At 31.3% G+C, this 25,284-nt stretch overlaps 2 protein-coding genes across 4 annotated transcripts; both read left to right on the forward strand.

Moving 5' to 3' along the window:
• Nucleotides 1–9,047: 9,047 nt before the first annotated feature.
• On the forward strand, nucleotides 9,048–13,365 carry LOC134280560 (uncharacterized). The gene is made up of 4 exons (XM_062762999.1): nucleotides 9,048–9,174; nucleotides 9,386–9,450; nucleotides 11,016–11,159; nucleotides 11,495–13,365. Exons 1-4 carry the CDS (start codon nucleotides 9,080–9,082, stop codon nucleotides 12,265–12,267), a joined length of 1,077 nt encoding a protein of 358 aa, XP_062618983.1. The 5' UTR covers nucleotides 9,048–9,079; the 3' UTR covers nucleotides 12,268–13,365.
• A 1,652-nt stretch (nucleotides 13,366–15,017) lies between these two features.
• LOC134280561 (uncharacterized) lies at nucleotides 15,018–25,033 on the forward strand. Of its 3 annotated transcripts, none has more exons than XM_062763000.1 (7): nucleotides 15,020–15,092; nucleotides 15,532–15,563; nucleotides 19,843–20,016; nucleotides 20,457–20,561; nucleotides 20,714–20,780; nucleotides 22,578–22,789; nucleotides 24,622–25,033. In XM_062763000.1, the coding sequence occupies exons 3-7, from the start codon at nucleotides 19,845–19,847 to the stop codon at nucleotides 24,717–24,719; spliced, it is 654 nt and encodes a 217-aa protein (XP_062618984.1). In that variant the 5' UTR covers nucleotides 15,020–15,092; nucleotides 15,532–15,563; nucleotides 19,843–19,844; the 3' UTR covers nucleotides 24,720–25,033. The 3 variants fall into 3 exon arrangements, with proteins under 3 accessions (XP_062618985.1, XP_062618984.1, XP_062618986.1); XM_062763002.1 differs by having other exon boundaries at nucleotides 22,578–22,783; XM_062763001.1 differs by lacking the exon at nucleotides 15,532–15,563 and having other exon boundaries at nucleotides 15,018–15,092.
• The last annotated feature ends 251 nt before the right edge of the window (nucleotides 25,034–25,284 follow it).

The raw sequence follows: 25,284 nt of genomic DNA on the forward strand, positions 1-25,284 counted from the left end.
TGCCATGGTGATGGTGCACGTCGTTGCGTTAGACACTCTTTTATCTATGAAATAGATAATAAAAGTTTACGTTTATTAGCGGTTTTGGTAAATTATCAAACTTGATTTTCTTTGAAAAGTCTAAATTTCCCCAAAAATGACTTATATGCTTCCTTAACATACCCGCGCAGAAAAAATGATGCATGTTCAACACTGCGCTCTAGGTTTCCCATAAGAAAAAACACCAAGAAAAAGGCATATTTTTGGCTTTTTTGTTAGATAGCAAAAATAGCATTATTTCACATGTCATTTACAGCTAGTGAGTGCTTTTAAATGTGAAAACATGTATATTGGAAATATTTCTAATATATAATCTCTTCTTCAAAATGAATATCAATAAACATATCTGAATGTCATTCTTAAATGTTGATTTATTAAATTGGCTCTTATCATATATACTCCTTTATCTATTTTATACACTAATATCAGATGCAGTTTATGTGTAAAAATCTCAGATAGGAAAGCTTGTGCTCTATGTTTTCCGAAGAGAAAAGTAACTCAAATATGATGAAATTCCACCAGAATTGAGAAAATTCTGGAAAATGCTCTACGTCAGCGCACTCTATTGGCTTTCATATAAGCTTTCAATCAAAATAAGTGCTTGCAGTCCATGTATTCCATAACATTAATATTAACCTCAGTTTTTGGAAGGTGTGACAACAGTTTTTGTTTTATTTATTTATTAACTTGCATCATTCTTAAGGACCTCTCCCCCTCCCAAACCCGGGGCCAAAATAGAAAATTAGCTTATCTTGGCCTATCTTGTCCTTTGTCCTATACTTGGCACTCAGGTTCATTAAGCAGTGATGGATTTTTTTCTTTGTCAGCACCTACTGCTACATGTAAAGAGGCCTCAGTTTGCACTATTGCATTTGAACCCACGACGTAAATAATCACTTACTTCTCGACTCTAAAACAGACGCTGTAACCACTGTGCCACGTGTATTAGTGGAAATGAAAGGACAATGTTTTTTCCTATTAGGGTTTATTTCTTACATGTCGGCTTTATTTCTGTAGAATAGGTTCCCCACGTATAACAATGCAGAAGATGCAATCTTGCATAAGATTTATAAATTCGAAACAAATGTCAATAATTTTCAACAGGAGACAACATTTTACATTTTTCAAAATATTTCCCACTCAGAAGTGCAATATTGCTTTTGAATATTCCTATAAATTGTAATCTATTTTCACAAATTATATTCAACTGTAATGTATCATTTTTTACCATTGAAAAAAGTCCTGAATCTAAAAAAATATGTGGTTTGGCCAATATGAAGAAGTTATTTAGTTGATCAATTCAACAGCAAGAGATTTACCAATTACCAGGTGAGCATAAATTTGTAAAATTCTAAAAAAACAAAAAAAAAAAAAAAACAAAAACAAAAATGTAATATTTATCCTTACGTTAAGCTGAAATAAAAACAAGTGTCATTTTCTAAACCGAAAACAGACAGTAAATAAATTCAATATTTTGCACAAACACGTGAATCTTTAACTTTAAACAATGACCTGATTTTGAGAAAAATGCTTTTTTCTGAATAATATGAAATATACCAAGCCTTTTATAGAAGGAAAGACAACACGCATACATTAAAATTACTATAACAAAATAAACAGTATAAATGTAGGACTATTCCAAGAAGGATAAATCTTATTAAACAAAAGCTTCCTATAATGTGAATTTGATCAAGACAGGTTGTATATATGTGTGTATTTGTATGAAAATATTATTTTAAAGCATTTTATAAAGGAGCTTACATATTTACCTTATACCTCTGCTGCCCTTTTCACAAAGAATCTTACGACCAAGACTAAAACTTTCCCCCTTTCTACAGCAATATCTAAGTTGCGAAAATCTTATTTCTCCCTGTACATTATATTGATATTTTATGATTACATTTTAATTAATTATTTAGAAAAAATATCTTAATAAAAAAAAAATTCAGAGTGGTGAAATTTTAGTCTTTGTAGTAAGATTTTTTGTGAAAAGGACCACTGGATCACCACTGGATCTTGTGTGAATTCTTAAATAATTGTTATCAAACACCTAATAATTATACAATTTTCTTTTGAATTAAAAGAAAATTCTTTGCTGTATGATTACATTATTTTCATTTGAAAATTATAAGAAACGTAATACAACGTCAAAATATATAGAAAACAATATTTTTTAACCTATCCACTTATAGGAGACCTGCTTATCACACCCAATGTATTGTCATTTAGATTTTTGGTTTTAGTTCTTATATGAAAGATTACAATAAGAATGTAAACATGAATTGTTTTCTACTTGAAACTACAGTGTATAAGAAAAAGGCTAAGAGATGATAATTATTCGATTGCTTGATAAGGCCATATATAAAAAAAATATGTGTGGTTCTGGTTACACGACGGATCCTTTTTTACACCCGGACCCTAAACTTTTTTCCGGCAATTTTCATATTTTTTTCCTGAATTTCTCCGATTTCCGTTATTGACTCTGATATTAGTTTTAGTTTCAGCAATGGCGGTCTCCTAGCAAAACATCGTTTCTGGCACGTAGTGCAAGTGTTTAATAAGTGTAAAGTCTAACATGTCTAAAGCAACCTAGTATGGCGCGGCAGCATGCCTTTTTTTCATTGTCATTTTATTTTTTGCAAGCCAAATTTAAATAAATAATTATGCCTACATTGGCGAGATTCACTATAAGTTGCCCAGTTTAACCAGCACATGCTTTATGTTATCGTTTATGCACGCAAAGGTGTGAAGTCAGGATTGGAAATAACTTTTTGCTTAAACGCACCCAGCTGCAGACATCTGGTCAGGTAGCATGCCTTTGGGTAATAGGGGAAGATATAACAGAGTAAATATCATTTGATTGCATTGGTTACGCAAGAATTAGTCCAATGTGTCTCATAGATTAACTTGTAAACTATGAAATAATTTAAATCAGGATTAAATAATCAGGATCGTTTCTCTTAAACCTAAAGTTAAAAAAAGATGAGGAAAATTGACAAACACGACTGCTGATTATACCTCAAAAAAGTCGACTTACATAAAACCAGTTTCTGGAAATATATGAGAAATGAGCATGGTAGTATGAAGTCTTTAACAAGGCAAAAAGTTTTCATTGTAAAGATTTATATTTTAATAATATTCAAATATTTATAAAATATTTTAAGGTGCAACGTGGCTTCATGATTAATGTTCTTTTTTTCAAATAAAAACATATATTTGATCTTAATTTCATCATGTTACATGTATATTAACAATCAAGTGTATTTTTCCAAGGCCCCAAAAAGCTGTATTTTCCCCACTCCCGAGGCTCATTCACCTTGTCTAAAGTTTGCTTTAAATGCAATTTTCAGCTGGAAAGGAACCGTCTTATCGATTTAAACATGATTTATTTTTTGAAAGTACAAATTACACACCTTCACTTCATGTGAGGAAGAACTCAGTCAGAAAATGGCAAATATTTTAATTCACTTGACTAAAGAGTTGTTAGTTCTTTTGCCACAATTTTCTATATCAAAGTAATAAAGCTTTGCTTCTTTTATTTAAAGTCAAAAGGAAGCATCAACTTTTCGTCATTTCGTAAACTAATGAGTGCATTTCAGTCAAAGACACGACAAAAGATAGAAACTTATAATGAAGAAATTATTTCGAAATAAAAATATTTATTTTTTTCAAAATTTTCCTCAAATAATGCATTGAACAAAACTCTATGGATAAAATTTATTAATTTAATTTTAAATGAAAGAAAAAGTGAGCTAGCTCACATACCCCACGCTCCCCCAAAACTTGACGGTGAAACACATAATGAAAGGCACAGTGCACTTTAAATACTTAGTATAGATCAAAAAGGGCAATAATTGCAAAATAATCTTCACATCAAAAGACTTGCATATGAGGACATTTAAATGTGGAATGAAGTTTCTAGATAAATAATGGAATCAAAATTTCTTGGCATTATACAAATCCAAACATTAATTTGAAGTGGTGGTGGGGGGGGGGGAGGTGGGAAATTTTCTTGAATAAAAGGCAAAACTCTTTGGGATAAAATAATGGAATATGTCCTAAATATCTGCATAGGTTGACGAAACTATGTACAACAGTTTAAGAGGAGTGGTGCTGACAAACTGTTCATCTCTATATTCAAAATATGGCCAAAGAGTCTAAGACGGAAAGTGTGGAAATTCTCGGAAAAATAAAGGAATTGGAATTTCCTGGTAATATGCACATCTACATATCGTGTCCTAAATATCTGCAAAGTTTAACGAAATTCTGTGCAGTGGTTTATGAGGAGTTGCACTGACAAACTGTTCATCTCTATATGAAAGGTATCGCCAAAAACCTAAGTTTTTAGTGCGGGAAGTCCCGGAAAAATAAAGGAATTGGAATTTCCTGGTAATGTGCACATCTACATATTGTGTCCTAAATATCTGCAAAGAAAAACGATAAACTCAGCACACGTTTATGAGGAGTTGCGCTGACAAACTGTTTATCTCTATGTTAAAGGTATGGCCAAATGCCTAAGTTAAAAGGTGCAAAAATTCCCGGAAAAAATTAAGGAATCGGAATTTCCTGGTAATATGCACATCTACACATTGTGTCCTAAATATCTGCAAAGTTTGACGAAATTCTGTGCAGCGGTTTATGAGGAGTTGCGCTGACAAACTGTTCATCTCTATATAAAAGGTAATGCTTAAGTTAAAAAGTGCGGAAATTCCCGGAAAAAAATAATGGAATCGGAATTTCCTGGTAATATGCACATCTACACATTGTGTCCTAAATATCTGCAAAGTTTGACGAAATTCTTAATTTTTTTTTTGCAAAAACAAATATATCAATTTATATGTGTTGTTTTTATTATTTTTTATTTAAAAGTATTTGATATTAAAAACTAGGGTGACCCTAACAATGTTGACTAGTATATTATCAAGCCACATCTAAATGCCACTTTCAAAGCAGGTATTATTTAGAAAAAAATCTGAAAATTATTTTGTATAAAAAAACAATACCTACCTACCCTAATTTTTTTGGAGGTGTAACCGGAACCACACATATTTTTATTTGGTCTAATAATTTGTTTTACTTCCAGTTCGAGAATTTTCACTCACAAAGAGACGTCACCATATACTTAGGAAGGATGTCCAATTTTAACCTTTTCTCGGCACTTACGGCATTTGAGCATTCAGGGATCGGATCTTTATAATGTCAACCCCTGCCTTGACGCAGGTCTTCTGTTTCATTCAAAAGACCAGCAATCTCTACTTCAGAAAGCCGAGCGCCTGACAAATGGACAGTTGCTTCCCATTTTTTAAACGACTTACAATGCAGATCAGTTTGCCAAAGACCTTCCGCTCACGGAGCAAGCGCTCTACCGTCAGAGCTACTCTAAACGATGAAAATGTAAAATGATTCTTGTTTTTTTGTTTTTATGTCGTCATTTTATCACTCATATGGACACCCCAACATTTGACTCTGTTGGGATAAAAATACAACTTTTTATATACATGTAACACATTCATCAAGGTCATTAAGCACTGAGGGACCTTACCGTCAAACACTTCTGCGACACCTGCCGCGGGTTAAGTATTACATACCCACCTTCCACGGGGGGATTTGAACCGGGAACGTTTGGATCAACTCCGTGATATAAATGCAAACGCTCTTATTATATGGTCACGGGAATGACAGCAAGAATAAGGGACTGTTGGTCGTGTGTTTCATAATGTTTATACTTCAGATCGTTTTAAAAGTAAAGTGCATCTGATATCGATAGAGACACTATAGTCCATGTATATCATCACCATAAAAAGATCTTTATTTGAAAATTAAATCATTAACATTAAGAAAATTTAGGTTTCAGATTCTCGGTTTGTCTGATGAACTAACATAACTCATAAAATCTATAACCAAAAAATAAAATAATTTTAAAAAATATAAAAATAAATTTAATCATTAGTTACATTAAAAAAAAGAGAAATCAGAAATTTGCGAGGAAAACATTTTGTACGTAATATAAATACCTACAAACATATAAAAAGCTATTGCAATTTTGCTACTTAAACATTTATGTACATGCTAGTAATTTTGAAGGAAAACCTTTAACTGTTCACCATAACGTGTGGGATCAAATTTTCGTGGTTCTTGAGAATTTCTTAGGATTTGATTAAAAAGTTGAGGAATGTGTACTTTTGAATTATTGACAATATCAAAAATATACATTCTTTATATATGTATCACTATTTAATCTCAGCAAAAATCATTCATTTCAATTTTCAATATTGTTTTACTTAAGAATTTTCATGAACTGGAAGTAAATGTCAATTTTAATTTTTCATGATAATTATTGTATCTATAAAATACTTTGGTGTAAAATCCTAATAAAAGCATGCAGAAATGCTAAATACCCGGTTGTACTTATTGCAATTCAATCAATCATCGAGAAAAAAATTATCATTTTAAAATAATTGTATTCTACTTTACCCAAAGTTTAGTGAGTTTGGGAGTAGCTAAACACATGTGCATGAGAATAATTAAAAGATGTCTTGATAGTGTGTCATGTGCATATATTTTTGTCGAATATTTAAAGGATAATCCACAGGAAAAAAATGTTAGAGATTTTTATTTAAGTTTTATTTCCTGTTATAAAATCTATTGAGTATATTTGGGACCATAAAATACGCAGTTTATCGAATTAAAATGTTTCTTTAGGGTCTATTTCTATATGTTTTGGTATTTCTTTCTCTGTTTTTATCTTTCATCAAAATGGATCCACATGTTTGTATTGACAATAAGTAATTCATTCTTCTCATTTCTAATGGTCCATTATATGTATAGATAATTGTTTAAAACTAAACACTTTCTATTATAATTGTTTCAAATTCGTTCAGTATTAAATATTGCTGATCAATAAATAGATCCAACATTAGAAAATCCCATCTGATCTTATGAATTTCATACACAATATAAGAATGGCTTAATAAATAGTTCTCTTTACCGCCAAGCTGCGCATATATGTTCAGAAAGCATATAAATGATTTCTCGGGAAATTTAGACTTTTTAACGAAAATTGAGTTTGATAATTTACCTAATTCACTTATAAACGTTAACTTTCATTAACTATTGCATAGAGATAAAATAATGTCTAACGCAAAGACGTGCACCACTACCACTGCATCACATGACTTCTATTTATAGCGAAATTTTCCTTAATAAAAAAGCTAACAGAACAACAATACCCCGGAGCATAATAAATTCCTTGAGTAAATAATATAGTCGAAAAACATCTATTTTGCATAAAAAGTGCTGCTAGAATCCATCTGTCCTGTCAGTAAAATCATTATTCCACACATTTGCACGAAACCTTACCCGAAGTTTTGAATTTAATACATATGATCCGAGATTTTTCGTAAAACCATGCTGAACTCTAGATTCTAGCAGCACTTCCATAGTATTTTAGAAGACAAACTTTCCATCTAGACAAATGTAATGTTTTGAAATATTCAGCTTATTGTTGTTCTGCTGCATTATTTTCGTCAGGAATGACAGAGAAAAGGCCGACCGGGATACGTTTAGAGCTGACTAGTCTTCAAAGGAGAATTTAATTGATGGAAATAAATTAGCATACATAATTACATGTAATTAACTGAAATCCATATGAATTTCAAATAATATTGACGGTATTTGTTTTGAAACTCCATTTAATGTATCTTTGCACAAGTCATTCTTAGCCAAATTCTCCTTACACGACATGATTAATTCCCAAGTTACTTGATGCACACATATGACGTCATCGATTGTAGATTTTAACCTAAATGAAAAATACAGCAAAACAAAATAAAAACATTTTATTTTTGTTAATGTATAGACTTTTCTATTCATTTTCTAGAGTACATCTCTAATACCAATAGTACGAAAAAACTTGTGTTATAAAATTGACGTCATCTAGTCTACTATGACGTCATAATGTATCATTCTGTATGCTTCCTTATCACCCCTGCGTGTTGATATCATTTTGTTTTCTACATTAGTTCCATAACAAGAGCTATTTTTTGCTGTGCAAATTACTATAGAAACGAGAAAGGAAAATGAAGTTGTAAGTTAAACGAAACTGTTGTTGTGTTTCATCAACTTGTCTGTCAAAAATATACTTTAATTCTAAAAATGTTCATACGTAGAGCATGCTTTTGGGTATTGAATTGGCTGAGATTATATATAAACTTCGTATGTGATGAAGGTATGTTGCTACATTGGCTTGGTAGTGGAAGTTGACGATTAAAAAGTTACAGTCATCACGTTTATCATAGATCTTGGGTGTTATATTATCACTGACGTCTTTTTTTAAGCAAAATATCCAAATATGAAACATATACCAGGTATGTAAGACTCTGTGGTATTTTTAATCTGAAGCACAAAGGAGTATATCGTATCGAAATAAGAATGGAAGTCTCCATTGTTAATGGACAATACGTCTTCAAAATATTTAAATTTTGAGTTTAAGGCCACACCAAATGAATTCCTTTAAGACTTAATTCTTAATATCCGGATCTTTGTCTATCGAGATACGTACTGCTTCCAATCCTTAAACATTTGAACACAAATATCCCAGAAGGAAACCAAAACGATAAATAGATCTCTCGGAGATAGTTGACAATCTTGATACATTTTTTCGTTTTATTGAAATAAATCTCTGGCTTATAGCAGATTTTTTTCATCTTCTTATATCACTTTTAATTAAAGTATATACGGATATGTCGCCTATAAACCAGAGATTTTTTTCTCTGGTTTATAGCTGATTTTCTTCATCTTCTTATATCACTTTTAATTAAAGTATACCGTCAAGTTATTCCAATAGACAAAATAAGGAAAATATGAAAATAATTTAAAGATGTCTTGAAACTGTGTAATGTGCATATATTTGTCAAATATTTTAAGGATAATCCTTAGGAAATAATTTTTAGTGATTTTTATTTAAATCAAGTTTCATTTCCTGTTATAAAAGCTATTTAGTATATTTGGGACCATAAAATACGCAGTTTATTGAATCAAAATGTTTCTGTACGGTCTATTTCTAAAAGTTGTTTTATTTCTTGCTCTGTTTTTATCTTTCATCAACATGGATCCACATGTTTGTATTGACAATAGGTAATTCATTTTTCTTCTTTCTAATGGCCCATTTTATGCATAAATAATTGTTTTAAACTAAACACTTTTTATTGTAATTGTTTCATATTTGTTCAGTATTAAATAATAGATCCAACATTAGATAATGTCATCTCATCTCATGAATTTCATGACTTATTAAAAAGTTCTCTTTTCCGCAAGCCTGTTGATATTATTTTGTTTTCTACATTAGTTCCATAACAGGATCTATTGTTTGCTGTGCAAATTACTATAGAAACGAAAAAGGAGAATGCAGTTGTAAGTTCAAGACATTCTAAAGTTAAACTGTATATGACTATATTTAATTTCATACACTATAAGTTTCACAATGTAAGAGGTTGTTTTATTTCGATTTTGAAATTGAAGCTTGCCAGTCCCCAGTTAACCTTATAAATGATTATTTATCTCCCGTTCTTTTAACACGAGTATTATTTTTTGAGCTGATATGATAATTCAGATTCTTTCTTTGCCTTTTTGATGTTTTCATTTTAGTATATATTTCATATGTTCTCATTAGTACCCTTCTGTTTTTTAACAAATGAAAATAAGCACATGTTACGCACATGAAACTTTTTTTTTATTCATATCAGTATCATTCAATTTATAGAAAACCTTTCTTGTGTATCCGTCATGTTACTGTAGGTAAATTTGCTTTAAAAAGTATGCAGTTATAAAGTTGCATTCACCCTGAAACTACCGTTCACGGTAGCTCAGTCAGAAGAGCGCTCGCACCGTGATCGGGAGGTCGTGAGTTTGTATCTCAGCCGCGACTGACGTAGTCGATAAAATGGGTAGCAACTGTTCCTTCGCCATGCGCTCGGCACTTTGAAGTAAAAGTTGCGGGTTTTATGGATGAGACCTTAAAACTGAGGCCCGGTGTCAGCGGCAGGCGTTGGCACGATAAAGATCCCTCATTGCTCAATGGCCATGGTCATGAGTGCCGAGTAAAAGTCAAAATTTGAAGCCCTTCACCGACATACGGTGACGTCTCCACATGAGTGAAAAATTCTCGAAAGGGAGTTAAACAATATCCAATCAATCAATTAATCAACCGCAGTAAAACTACAGGAAAACTAAACTAAAAGAAAACTAAAGCGGAATTAATTCCAATTGATTAAAAGTTCGATGTAGGTGTTTTAATTTGTATCAACAATTTGATGCCAAATGAAAATTATGCTCTAGTATTAATCTGCTGACTCCAATGAATCAAAAGTAACAAATAGATAGGATACATGATCTTTATGTAGTACAAGCTGATAAAGCAGGAACCGCCTATGATATTGTTTATAAGGCTCATTATTTTAATTATTATTATAATTAAGAGGCACTTGACTTCAATTCTGCATGTAATAATAAATCTGTTTTTAATGAGGAATTTCCTCCAAATAATATGTCATTTTGAAATATGTTTACAGTGTCATGTAATATTCCTAAAAATAGGTTTGAATTTGATTTCTATACGATAAATACATCAAAATAGCACAGTATTATATCTATAGATACTTCCTGTGTATGTTTTGAATGCGGCTTTTTACACCTTACCAAAACAATAATTGCTAAGACGGGGGAATTCAAGTGTACTGTACCTTATTTAACAACATACTTTAAAATCAGATCTTGATATAATACTTCAATAATATTCATAGATTTTTAATTACTAAGCTTGCTAAGATAAAATGAAAACTGTTTAATTTTTCAACACTTTATATATAATTATTCTTCAAGAGAAATCAAAGTGTATTGTATCAAAAAAAATATTGCTGATTTCTATTAAAACAGTACTGTTTGTTATTTATTCGAATTTTTAATACTTTAATTAATAGCTTGTGCACCAGGATTCTACGGTGATTTCTGTGAGAATCCTTGTCCCCCTGGAACATTCGGGGAATATTGTGGTGGACAATGTGCCTCTGTGTGCAGCTTTGAAGAATGTGATCCCGTTAGAGGCTGTGTCCTTAAAAAGGAAGGTAAAAATAAGTCAAGTCATCCTTGTAGTACATATATATATATATATATATATATATATATATATATATATATATATATATATATATATATATATGTACTATATATTTTATATCAATTTCATGTTGTTTTTTATTCAAATAGCAAAACTTGCAATATCCTCTCTAGAGATGTAATCAATTAATTGTTATAGCAAAAATGTGTTGTCGATTTTCAATTAAGGTATTTGACAGAGGTAAATACAAAGTATTCAGAAAACATTTTAATTTATGAACCTGTGCATTTGCTTCCTTCAAGAAAATTAACAAGTTGAACATAACATAATATTTTTTTGTAGATGTGACTGTCACTAACATTGAATCACGGGCGACGATATTTAATATATCAGTAAATACCAAACAACTTTTATTCTCTGGTTTTACAATTGCACTGAATACAAATTTGAGCAGCACAACTCTATCAACTACTTTCTCGGTCAAACATGTTCCAAATACTTCTAAGGGACAGCTGAATATGTATTTACTGGTTTTCATGGGAATAGTTATAGTTTTACTCTTCATAGTTGTAATAATTCAATTACGATCAAAATCTAGACGAGGAAGAATGTCAAGCCAGAAATCTACAGGTTACGGAGATATAAAGAATCAGAGAGATGTCGAAGGTGATTATCTAAATAATGAACCTGAATATCAAGAAATCGACCAGTACTTGGGAATACTTAATGTTTCCGATGAAGTAAACAAGAAATCTACAAATAAGATATTGGAACCATTACCAGATATGAAGGATTGTTACTTATCCCCAATTTCAGGAAAGGAAAAGTCAGACACAAAAACAAAAGATGAAAACCACAAATTATTCCCAAAGGCGGAAAGCCTAGAGAAACTATCTCTAAGAGAGCCTTTTAGCAAACTCAAAGTGGAGGAGAATGTAACATTTGAACAAAAACATTCATGCACAGATTTTGAAGATCAGAATGGTGACGAATATCATGGGGCCCCCTGCTCTTCCGTCTCTTCAGAAGAAAAGGTCTCACTTAATAGTGAAATGATTAAAGAAGAAGTGGATGGCGGAAACATTGACTCTTATCTTCACGTGGTGTTTAAATAATGATAAAAATATCAATGATTATAAATAAAAAAATGATCTTAACATTTCGTTCGCACTTGTAATGATATTTTTAGAAAAAGTGTTTATATAAGAACCTATTTTAATGGTTTCTGTGTAATCTAAATTCGTATGCTGTACATTAATATTATTGCAAAACCTGTAAATACTTTTTAAAATAGGGTCAAAAAATGTCTAACGACATGGAAAGTTATGACTGCTCTATTGATGCAAAAATAAAAACTACACTCCTAGGCCCGTGACCTTGTTAAAAGACAACGAGGAGTGTTGTGCTTTGTGAATATGTATCTGAAGAAGCCCTCTAGTCTCTGAGTCATTTTTGAATACTCCGAACAGCATGTGAATCTCGGTTACATAAAAAAAATTGTCATCTTATCATGGATAAATTTAATCATAATTGTGGTCAAAGATCAAAAGATACAATTTATCATTAAGTAAAGTGCTGGCTGGTGTTTTTCATACTAATTGTTAGTCAATTATTTAATTTATTTATTTACATTTAATTTAGACGGATTTTCCCGTTATTTCCGTATATCACGACAAGGAGCACACGGCGGGTGTGACCGGTCAACAGGGGATGCTCACAACTCCATGTTACCTGACCCCACCTCTGATGTTTCGGAGGTCCGTGTTTGCTATGCTTCTATGTTGTATTGTTTTATGTATTGTTTTATGGACTTTATTATTGAATTCTGTGCGTTATCTTCATATCCTTCTTCATACATTATATTGTCCTATTTGTCTTACGGATGAACAGTTAACCAATGTGTTGTTGCATTATTTGACATATGTATATTCCCATAGTGCCAGGTGCAGTTTCGGCAAATTTCACTCAATTCTTGTATAATATATATATGTTTGAAGTGTAATGTCATTTATTTTCTCTTTATTGGTCTGAACTTTCCCTTGTGTGGCCAAGTCAGGGCGTATTCAGACCCATTTTTATAATTTTTCGGTTAAGAAGTTGTTATTACTGGAACTGTGGATTATTTCCCATTATAAAATTGGCTTATTTTTCATCTTTATATTTTGTGCCATTGTTAATAATAATAAAAATTTGAGCATTTCAATTAAACGTCACAAAAGTGGAAGCACATAACAAACTGTTTTACAGACTTTTTATCCATTTAAGGAGGTGGTGTTTTAGTGTTAGAGGATTATGAAAAGATGTAAGCAATTTGATGGGTATTCGGGCTGTTAAAATACTAATTGCATCAATATAAAAAAAAATATTCGTCAAAAAGCAATTCAATATCTGGGACAGACGTACGACTTATGAAATGTGATAAACTAGTTATCTTCTTTAACAATTATTAGCAGAACACGTCTCAAGTAGAATATACTCTAAAATCACATATTTTCGTGGGGTCAAATTTACGTGGTTTGAGGAAAAAATGTTGGTTCGTGGGGATAAGATTTAATTTTACATTTCGTGATGGGCATGAATTCATGGGTCTCTTCATACCTCGAAAACAATGAAAATTAAACCCCCACGAAAATAAGTGACTTCACAGAAATTATTTTCATACGCATCAGAAATTGTGAACCTCTGTCGAATTATTAGATATAATTTAATGTTCCTGAAAAATGTTCCATAAAGAATTGAGAAACAAAATGAAGAAATATATTGACTTTGAAATGTTATTTCATTGAAGATTATTCAATGATTAAAAAAACTTCATATTAAATTCAAAGTTACATGTGTAACAAACACATCTTACGAAGTTATGGGAGTACCGTACACTGGACCAGTTAATTAAATGAAGATACATTCATAAATTGACCTTGAGTTTTCTAAAATGAATATTGACATTTCCTGTTCATTTTGTAATATACAAGTGCATAATTATATCTTATGACATAATATCAAAGTTTGTTGAATTTTCAAATACGGAAATAATCATGAATTATACAGATGGATTGCTTGATGATATGAATTGCAAATATACACTATTTTAGTCTAAAGAGATTACGTTGAATATTGATAGACAGGAAATGAACTCAATCATTCATTACTATCCATAAACAAAATCAAATTCTTCCGAAACAAAGACAAAGTACAAGGATTGGCAGTAGAAAGCAAAAATGTTTATTTTATGAAGGAAGCTTTGAAAATTATCTGAAGAGGTTTTTTTTAACAAGCCTTGTAGTAAAAATCAAATATGTACATTTTTACCGTGCAAATATACAAAGGTGCATTTGAAAAGTTTTATGAATATCATTGTGCCAAAGATGAAATTGCATAAAACACATATAAATCATTTAATCCAACTTTCGATAAATTTTTATTTCAGCATTCTCCAAACAATTATCGTCAAATTATTAATATTCAATTCAAAAACATGACAAAAATTCAAACCCCATTAATTTATCTATACAAAAAAAGGTTATGAAGTGAATCAAATAACTGACAAAAATTTAATAATACCATAACAAAAAATACTATAGCTAACTATAGCTTAATGTAGTTAACTATAGTTACATTAAGTTTAATACTTTGGAACTTTGATTAACTATGGTGAAAACTTTGGCACTTTGATTTAATATAAGTCCTTCATTCTTGTAATTAAAATAAAATTGTAAACAATTTTATAATGCTGACATCATATACAACAAACAATTATGATATTTAGTTCAGAATAGCTTTTATAATTCTTTGCACCAGGTGAGCTAAAAGGAGAAAAAAAACAACATTTAAGTGTGCATAACTGAGGCATTTAAAAAAAAGGTCAAGGATATAGGGATTGTGCGTCTTAATTCTCAAGAATGAAATAGTTGGCTTTTATGTCTTGAAAAGGTCTTATTTGGTAAGAAAATAACAAATCATTAATTGAGATAACAGTACAAAAATGAGACAAATTTAGTTTGTTAGAAATTCATTTATATGCCTTTTAAAATCTACTTTCGTTTTTAAATTAATAAGTGGAATGATTTCATTTCCTTACGATTTAGGGTGTTTTGCATAGATAATTTTTAATGTTTAAGATTTAAATGCATAGCTGATACTTAATCCATAAACGAGAAACATGGAGTAAGTTAAACATTATTATCTATTTAATTATCTGTATCATCATTACATGTATAAGCGGCCATTCAAGGAATGTTTAAATGTTTATACGACATATACATATTACAGGAAGCGCGCTAGCGCTTCATTAAAAGAAGGCTTCGTGCAGGTCTGTGTAATTTATACACCCAAAAATTCACACCTAATTTTAAGACATTTCGTATTTTTAATTTTACAAGTTTCAAGGCGCCGACAGCATACCCAATACTAGGTATTTGAATTAATGTCTCGCTGTCCTATATAGATAGTTTCCGATGGACCTAAATTTAGCAAAAGTTATCTCCCGTTGGTCGCCATATTGGAGGTTGACTCGATGAGTTTTCCTATATTTGTCTTACCAAGTTTAAGAAAATGTAGCAGAAATATTTGGTGGAAAATCTTTATTAAATATTTTTCTTAAATAAAGGAGGCTTCCAAAAATTTAAATACTTTAGAAAAATAATGATTCCTAATTCAAAATCGCAATTATAAAAATTTAAAATTGGTTGAATAATGAAGCAATATGAGCATTTGGACCTCCAGTATGGCTGCCAACGGGAGGTAACTTTTGCTAAATTTAGGTCAAATGAAAACTATCTATTGTAACACGTCTCTTTAGACCTATCGTGGCTTACTTCATTCTTCTATGGTGCCTATATACAACTAGAGTGTGTAACGCGTGTGTCTGCTTTTAGCTTCTTAAAGTTTAAACTAAATTTAAGAGTGGTCAGCTATTTATATGGTATTTGGATATATAAAGTTTTCCATAAAAACAATATAATAATCTTGCATGGTGTTCATAAAACATTCACGCATAGTATAATATTAAATGTTCCCAACCCTTAAGAGAACAATTAAGTTGATTATAAATTATCATTTTAAATGTGTTTATACATGTTTCAATGTCTTTACATTAAATTGTTACTTTACTCGATCCCGATGTATTTTCATAATATTCAATATCAGTGTGTGTGGTTACTAAATATCATAGTTTCAAATACAGTATTATGAGCTAATAAACATGCATTAATATTACTTATCAACACCGCCACAAAAATACAAAAGTCCTAAGTAAATATAAAATTATCTGGGGTATCCGTTGTATAGTAGTTCAAAGGTCAAATTCAAGTGATATTTTCCAGATTGATTTATGACAATCGGTCAGAAATAGCTAAATGGCATAGAATTAACCGTTAAAAGTAAAAAATATATATGCTGTATATCATAAGGTAAGTAACCACATATATTTACAAATGCTATAGTGCCAAGCAATAAATGTTCAAAATATCAAGTCCAGATCTCCTGGGAAACAAGGTCTGACAGACAGACGGACGCCGGGATTAGTGATCCCTTAGTGCCGCCGTGCTCCGCAGGTGACACAAAAATACATGTAATTTCAAATTAATTTCACCATTTCAAAATTGGCTTATAACATTGTAGAAAAAAAGCAACGGTATATGTAAATATGTTGACAAAATTTATGTAGAAGTCAAGATTATTTTCATTTGAAGGTTATTTTTCCATGTCATTACTCCCATATATGTGCAACGGACACGATCATTCAACATCAAAATTACAACTTCATTAACATGTACAATACAGGGATCTTACAAGGTGTCAAGGTGTTTTAAAATTTTATTGATTAATTTATTGTATGTTGTTTAACGTCCCTCTCAATAATTTTTTCTCTCATATGACGGGAGACAGCTACAAATTTTGTCCTATACTTGGCAATTGAGCAGTGAGGGATCTTTCTCGTGCAAGCACCTACTGCGACACGGGACCTCGGTTTATACGGTCTTATCCGAAGGACCGGTCTCCACGTCCCACAGAAGGATTCGAACCCCGACGTAAGGATTGAAACAGTATACAATCAGACAAACTTGGATAACTTCAATTTTTGACTTTTTAAAAATAACTGTGTAGACATTTATACACGCTATCGTTTGAGTTTATTTTTTTCAAAATATAGGGTGACAATTGAGTACTAAACTTTTTTACTGTCAAATGTTTCTTTAAAACATTGTTAACTAACCTCAATATGATGCCTCTTAATTCTATTAATGCTTTGTGTCTTAAATTCAATCAAACATCATTAGTGATAATTTGTTGAATTTTTGCAAACCGTACATTGGTCGTTGTAAGTCTTTGTTGCCTTTATCTCGAATAGCCCTTGTTTTCCAGCTTTTCACAATTAAACTATGGAGGGAAAAATGGTCACATAAACTATAACGAATTCATTAAAGATTCAATCATTACAGAAAGTCAAGCTTAATGTCATATAATTTCTATATATTGTATGTCATACAGCCCAGGACAATATTTATTAAACAGCCCTTATAATCTGGTTTACTTTAAACACCAGATCAGAAAAAACGAGCAAAATTATGAATCATGGAAATTAATTTTTATTCGAACATTTGAGTTCTGTCAGGTTCCTTCTTATTTGCATAAAATTTGTCAAATTATGTACAATTTATCACACAGTGTACGTTATTTCGCTTAAAGAGACATGAACACTGTTTTAGCTAAAAAAAATTCCAATACCATTTCTCCATTTTTTAAATTTCAGTTGTCGAGATACAAGACTGATTTAGAGCTCAAAACCTTTGTTATGTAAACAGGATCTGCTTCGTGTTTTTGTTTAGATTAACATGCTAATAAATGTTTGTTCAATACATATGATTTCAATGAAGAAATAAATTCTAAATACAATTAGACTGTCTTTAGCGATTTGCTGAATTTCATTTTATTATAAATATGTTATGTCATTTTATTATAATATATAGTTTCTATATGATATCAAACACAAAGCTGGAGCCTTGTTTACATTATGAAGAACTTTAAGTTCTGTATCTTGTTTTTTAATTTACAAGTTATGTTCAAATTTTTCTGATCATTAGATGAAGCCTTACTTAGGGATTATAAAAATTGAAATTTGTATTAAAAACTCAGTTGCAACTGTGTCTATGTCCCTTTAAGTAGAGATATCTCTATGAGATACGAAGATTCATGAAACAAGATCCATCGAATGCGTATTAGGTATGCTTTTGTTTCTGGTGTTTACATTGACAGGTGTTATACTTGGACTGAACATGCTGACAATGTAACAAAAACGTACATTCATAAAATGTGTTTGTCTAAATGAAAATTCCCCGTCCTCGGTGTTTTTGCTAGACTGTCTTTACCCATGTTGTACTGTTTTGGGTAATATAAAGAAGGAAAAAAGACTTTAAACAACAACCTGTGAGAACACTACAATCGAGACATTTAGAAATGTTTCTACAACTGAAAGGGATACCTCTAACCCATTATTGTGTATAAGTGAAACACGTACTTGGTATTCATGATGAAGTCCAGTATGGATTTAATCCAAATAATGTTGTTCTGGTTTTAAAAATATGTGTGAAATAAACGGCAAATCCATTAAATTAAGTTTTTTTTCCTGATTTTTTTTAATGTTCAACCTTTCAACGCAATTTATTGTAAAGGGTGAAAAAAATTAATATGTATACATGTACCTTTTAAAGTCTACGGATAACAGAAAGAGAATGCATTGCCGTAGATTTTTTTAAATACTATCCATTTTATTCTCTAAAAAATTGAATCAACAAAATCAGAAATGCGTATCAGTATGGTAATCGGAATTTTGTGAAGTGAGCATTTTTAATTTAAAGTGCTTTAAAGATTTGTTATGTAATGCACGGTCCACTTTTTATACCTAGATTATAGAAATGATGTTATTGCGTCTGTTGTTTTTTAAGTTATAAGTGGGGCAAAATTCAATTCATTGAAATGCTAAATGAACATAAAAGAAAACACCTAAAAGAATGTTTTGTGTGTTCTAATTTTTTGAGAAAATCATGGAAAGGGGGATATTTATTATTGAAAAACCTAAGTCTAAGTAGAAAGACCAATCAAAAACAGTGCATGTATTTAATGAAATCGCAAGTGAAATAAAGAATTCATAAGGAGAAATTATAACCTGTTGATTTACTTGGACCGATCACGACTGCGATCATACGTCGTTTTATCAATAAAAAAAAAATGCCATACCAATTATAGCTCAGGTCACATTTTACATTGTAAGTGACACGCATTGTCTTTGTTATGTAGAATATTTTTTGTCGTTTGGATACTTCTGAATTATATGGAACTCTTTATGAAGGACTATATCAAACTTCCCAAAAATGGTCTCTGAGTATACTCGTATGTTATGCTCTCTACTCTTTGTAAACTTTCAACATTGAAACACAAGTATAAAAAATGTAAATACTGAATATGAATGCAACACTATATAGATATTTAATTAAAAACACTGGATTGGCAGGCAATCAACATACCGTGTCGATGTGCAATAAGAACTGAATATTTTTTCTGTATTTTTAAAAATAAGCATATCACTTATCACACCATCACTTCAAAGTTAAATTATGCTCAACTAAGGTTATATTTATATTCAAAATTATGAAAAATGTGACTAGTAATTCCATTTGTTTTTTTTTTTACAGATATGTCTGATTTTCTGTGTCCCAGGAACCTTACAGAAGTCCATTTAGCGTCTTTGAGATTGGGCTGTAGTCGGGACAAGTATGGGAATGACCAGTACCTTTGTTTACCTAACACCAAGAAGACAGCCCTTGTAGAATTATGTCATAATGGAATCATGGGGATGATCGTAAAGGGTGATTTAAATTCTTTGTATTTGAAATTTAAAGAAAATATTTTGATTATTACAATTTGACATACAGTCAAACTTAATTTTCTCGAACATGATTGGACAGCAAAAAAAACTTCAAGAAGTCTGAGGATTCGAGATATCGAAGGTATAAAATGTAAAATCCTTAAAGAATATTTGGTAAGGACTTCCAAATCATTTTGACATTTTCATAGTATTTGAAATATCGGAGTTCCAGATATCAAAGTTCAATAATTGAATTATCTTCATTGACAAAAATATCGTAATATTCCATATTTAAGTGAGAGAAACCGGTATAAATGATCTTTTTATAAGACTTTTGACCAAACATACAATGTTCGTAAAAAATAAAGTTTAGGGATATTTATTCTTTAAAACAAAATCCTGAATTGCATTAGTTTATTTATTTTCGTCATTGTTCTGAAGGAAATTGCTTGGAAACCAACGAGGGCAAAGTAGTTCGTAAAAATTGCTCTGAATTTAAGAATGGTTGCCCAGAAACTGCGTTCAACAGTAAAGATATTTACAAATGTAAGTTTAATTTTTTTACTCTGAACATAATATATGTTCAAATATATCATGGATTAAAATGGATGGAGTTATGGGAATTTTTTTAAATCGAGATATATACGATAATTTCGTGTACGAATGCATTTTCTACATGCATTTCTTTTTTAACGTAGACCGTGCTTGTCATGAAATCAATAAAGAATTCAACTGTTACCTTGCAGAGCCATCTTGCCCAAGTCGGTGAGTTTATTCATAATCATTTGTACCAAGGATATGGAGATAACGAACATTATTCAATCTTTAAGTCCATAAAACAGTACAAAATAGGACCAGAGCAAACATGGACCTCCGAAACATCAGAGGTAGGATCAGATGCCATATAGGAGTGAGCATACCCTGCTGACCGGTCTCACTCGCCGTGTTCTCCTTGTCATGATCAGGAAATAACGGAAAAACCCGTCGTCAATTCAGTGTGTAAATAATAGACTAACAATTTGTATGAAAAATGTCAGTCAGCATTTGACTCAATGATAAATTGTATTTGCTGACAAGGTCATTGTATCGACCATAGAACTTACGAAATGATGACTTTAAACGAGAATGCTGATATTCTTGTTTCATCAACTTGCTTGTCAATAATTTACCTCGTTTTAGAAATTGTTCATACGTAAAGCATGCTCTTGCATATCGAATCAACTGATATATATATACTCCGTATGCAGGTGATGAAGGTATATTGCTGCATAAGGATAGAAAAGTTAAAGTCATCACGTTTATCATATAGCTTGGTTGTTAGATTACCATTAACGTCTTTTTCCAAGTATAAAACAGATGAGTCAGACTCTGTGGTCTGTATTTATTGTAGTAGAAAATAAGATATTTTCCTTACAGCAATGTGATACTGACAAATAAATAATATATATAAGATAATATTTTATTTTCTCTCGCTGCAAAGTAAAGGGCAGTATATTGTTTTATCACATTGTTTCTGTGTGTCTGTTAGTCCACAACAAATTTTCTTCACAGTTTTCTTAAATGTAGCACCTTCTCATCACTTTTGGCTTTATAACATTCTTTTCGGCATGCCTAATTCCTATTTGTACAAGTCCAATGACAATGTTCTGTTTATCCGAGTATCTGTGACGAATTCCCGCCACAGTTTTTTCAGCAACTGCCCGTTGCATATGCTTAAAATGTTTTGATTTCATTGTTCTATTGTTGTAAATACAGCTGTACTCTGATTATGATGCTGGAGTCTTGAAAGTTTAGCATACTGAAAAGTCGCTTTTTGTCCACATGACAACATCGGAAACTTGTTGTTAAAAGCCTCTTTTAAAACGTATTTCATGAAAATTTTGTTTGGAAGTAGAGGAAGAATAAAAAAGGTACCGTTATCAGCAATAGCATATTACATTTTATAATTGGCTTGCTGAAACGGATTTTGTCCATTGATGTTTTATAGCCATTCATTCAAGATTTTTATTTACATGATGCTGATGGAATTTTGGTATTATTAATATATATCTCTTCATTTTATTAAGTAAAACAAGTTTTCCAGTACGATTGTTTACATTTTATTGCAGTTACATGTATATACCTGTGTTTGTTTGTATACTGCACTGACCTGTAGAACTATAACTGCAAGTCTCTTTGGGATCTTACTTTGTGGCATTAGAAAAAGCATTACGTTATTATTGTCGCTACCGAATGCTGTATAGCGAACGTCCGTCTACAGCGGTGTGGACTGATTACACTGAAAAGAGAATAATTCCTGCCCTTTATATAAAGGTCTGCAGATATAGCGATTCTCCGAACAATAATGGCGGACACATTCCATTTACGAATCGTGTTCAGCTGTATATTGCCATTTTAATTCTTATTTTTAACATGTTTAAATGTACGAATATACTGAGTTACGATGTGGTTTAATCTACAATTTACACATAAAAATACCAAAATATTAAACAGGACTTAGTCTACTGGTAAAAAATAATCTTGATATGTGTCTTTTGTCTCAGTTGTTGTTATTTTTTGTAGTACACCAAATGCGGAACTATCTACGCCAGTTGGGATCTACAGCACAACAGACATTCGAAACCATACAACAACACACCAAATGGTTGAGTCAGATGGTTTTGAATCATTGTTGTGGGTGATGGCTCCTATCCTTATTTTTGTTTTAGCTATTCTGCTGACAATTGGATATGTATGGAGAAGAAGAAATCGCACCAATATGAAACAAAGTATGCGTATTCATCTAGCACCGATCTGATTTTTCATTTATGATAGTCACATGGGTAAACTCGGGAGACCTACTGTTACCCGTTTTCGTCTTCGTTCGACATGCGTCTCGTTTTAACAATGAACAATTTCAGATTATTATCTGTAACCGCTCAATCAATTTTAACCAATTTTGGCATAAAGCACCAAGGGAAACTAATATTTCAAATATCATGGTCCCTGTCCCCCTATGGTCTGAGGGATTCGGCAAAAAAAAAAACAACACTGAAATTAATGCAATCTTTAAAAATCTCCTTTACTCCTAAACATAAAGCAATCAAACTGTTTGCCTGAAACAAGTACTGAGTCCTCTACCAAAAATGCAAATTGTGTTCTTGTTTTAATGTGGGCCTACAGTATATAAATTATTTAGTGATTATTTGAAATCTGTTCCTGTTACGTGAATTAAGCAAACGAACTACTTAAACATTTATGATGAACAATGGCCCTTATTGTAGAATTGTGGATTGCAAGGCCCCGTGGTCTTGGGGTAACAATGGGGATTCCGAGGGGCTCAAATTATTACTGAAAATGAATTAATGCTTTGAAATCTGCCCTGTTACTACGCACTTTGAAAAATTACGCACTTTGAGAAAATTTTTCAAAGTGCGTTGAGTTGGTCCCAAATTTAACGCACTTTAATTTTTTTTTCAAAGTGCGTTGATTTTGTCCCAATTTTAACGCACTTTGAAAAATTTTTTCAAAGTGCGTAATTTTTTTAAAGTGCGTTGCCACACTGCTCCCTGGTATTAATCAAATATTAATGATGAGCGAGTGTGCCTTTCCTGCATATTTCACAAAATTATGTGTGGCTCCAGAGTTTGTAATTCCTAAGGGGTTGGGTTACTACTGATCATTGCTAAATAACAGACTAAGCATGATACGTGTATATCTATGATGAGCTTTCAAAATGGTGAATGTAATAATAAAACTTTTAAAACATGAACTAAATTCAAAGTGATAAATAAGAATGTTATTGCATGATGATCTGGTGACCTATTAAGTCCCTTGACCTCTCGTAAGTTTATTTTATTGAATTATTGATTTTTGACCTAAACATTTACGTAAATTTAAGATTAAAGCAATTGAAGTTCACATTAATCATGCTAGTTACGATAAGCTACATGAATCTATTATCGTATATTCTCGAGCAGTTTATCACGATATAAATTTTCTGACCTCTTCAGTGTCTTTTTTTTTTAAACTGCAAGACCAATTTCCACTGATTTTGGCTGTAAACGTGAATCATGAGACATAAAATTTATGAATAACATTGTCTTATTAATATGTCATTTGTAATGTGCAGCTTAAACAATCAACATTAATGCAATGTTAATAACATAATATATAGACATTTCGTATGGATACTTTTAGCAATTTCTTTATTTCTGCAAATTTTCGAGCTTGAGAATGTGATGATAAGCACGTGTCTTTTAGGGCCCACTTTGTCTCCCATAATTTTTTTAAATAGGTAGACAATAAGAGATACTCAGTGTTAAATTCCTTTTAATTCATAAAAAATATCTATAATTTTTGGTTTATAATCTTTACCTAAGTAAATACATATATTAATGCATACCGATATACAAGAAACTACTGAACATTCAGAGAAATGTTAAAGATAGAGTCACTGAAGTACGTCTAGTGTAAGGTCAGTTATTGGTTGTAGGCGGAGTTAACATTAGTAAGAATCAGTTAAGATCACTGTGTACACATAGTTTGACAAAGAATTTATTTAAACGATCGAAGAGACTTCCACCGATGGCTATCTAAAATCTGTAAACATTTTATTGCCTTGTAGATGCTAGAGTGGAGGAGTTAAAGCCTTTACAAGATGAAGAAGGTTTGTTCATTTATCCTGTCTTTCATTATTATATATTTTTTAATATTTATGTTTAGTATACTGAGGAATCATTTTTATTCGTGGAGGTCAATGTTCGTGGGTAGCCAAAAATATCCTGGCCTGGTTCGTGGGGACGTACTTTCGTTAATAACAAGTTCTAATTCGTTTTTGTAACTTAAATACATAATAAAAACAACTGTTTGTATGTACGTTCGTGGGGATGTCAATTCGTGGGTCAGGGTAACCCACGAAAGCCACGAACATTGATCCCCCACGAACAATGATGATTTCACAGTAGGTTTGTCTAATTATATAAGTTATGCAGATCACAAAAAACATAATTTAAAAAATAAAGTACACACTAATCTTATGAAAATTGTCCGATATTTTTTACTGGATTGTTTCATCATAAATTGATATTTATAATAAAATAGTTATTTACTATTTAAATTTCTTAGGTGATCTACAAAAATCTGCAATTTTCAAGCCTATAGCAATATAAGGTAGATAGGCGTTTCATAAGTTGCTTGATGGTCGTACGTCAAGTGTAGCTCATTTTTGAAGGGGTGGGGATATCTTGCTTGTTGATACACATTAGAAATTGTAAAACGTTATTGACAT

This window comes from Saccostrea cucullata, unplaced genomic scaffold (assembly GCF_032062105.1).
Source record: "Saccostrea cucullata isolate Sc308-1 unplaced genomic scaffold, CSIRO_AGI_Scuc_v1 ctg7457, whole genome shotgun sequence".
Classification (NCBI taxonomy): domain Eukaryota; kingdom Metazoa; phylum Mollusca; class Bivalvia; order Ostreida; family Ostreidae; genus Saccostrea; species Saccostrea cuccullata.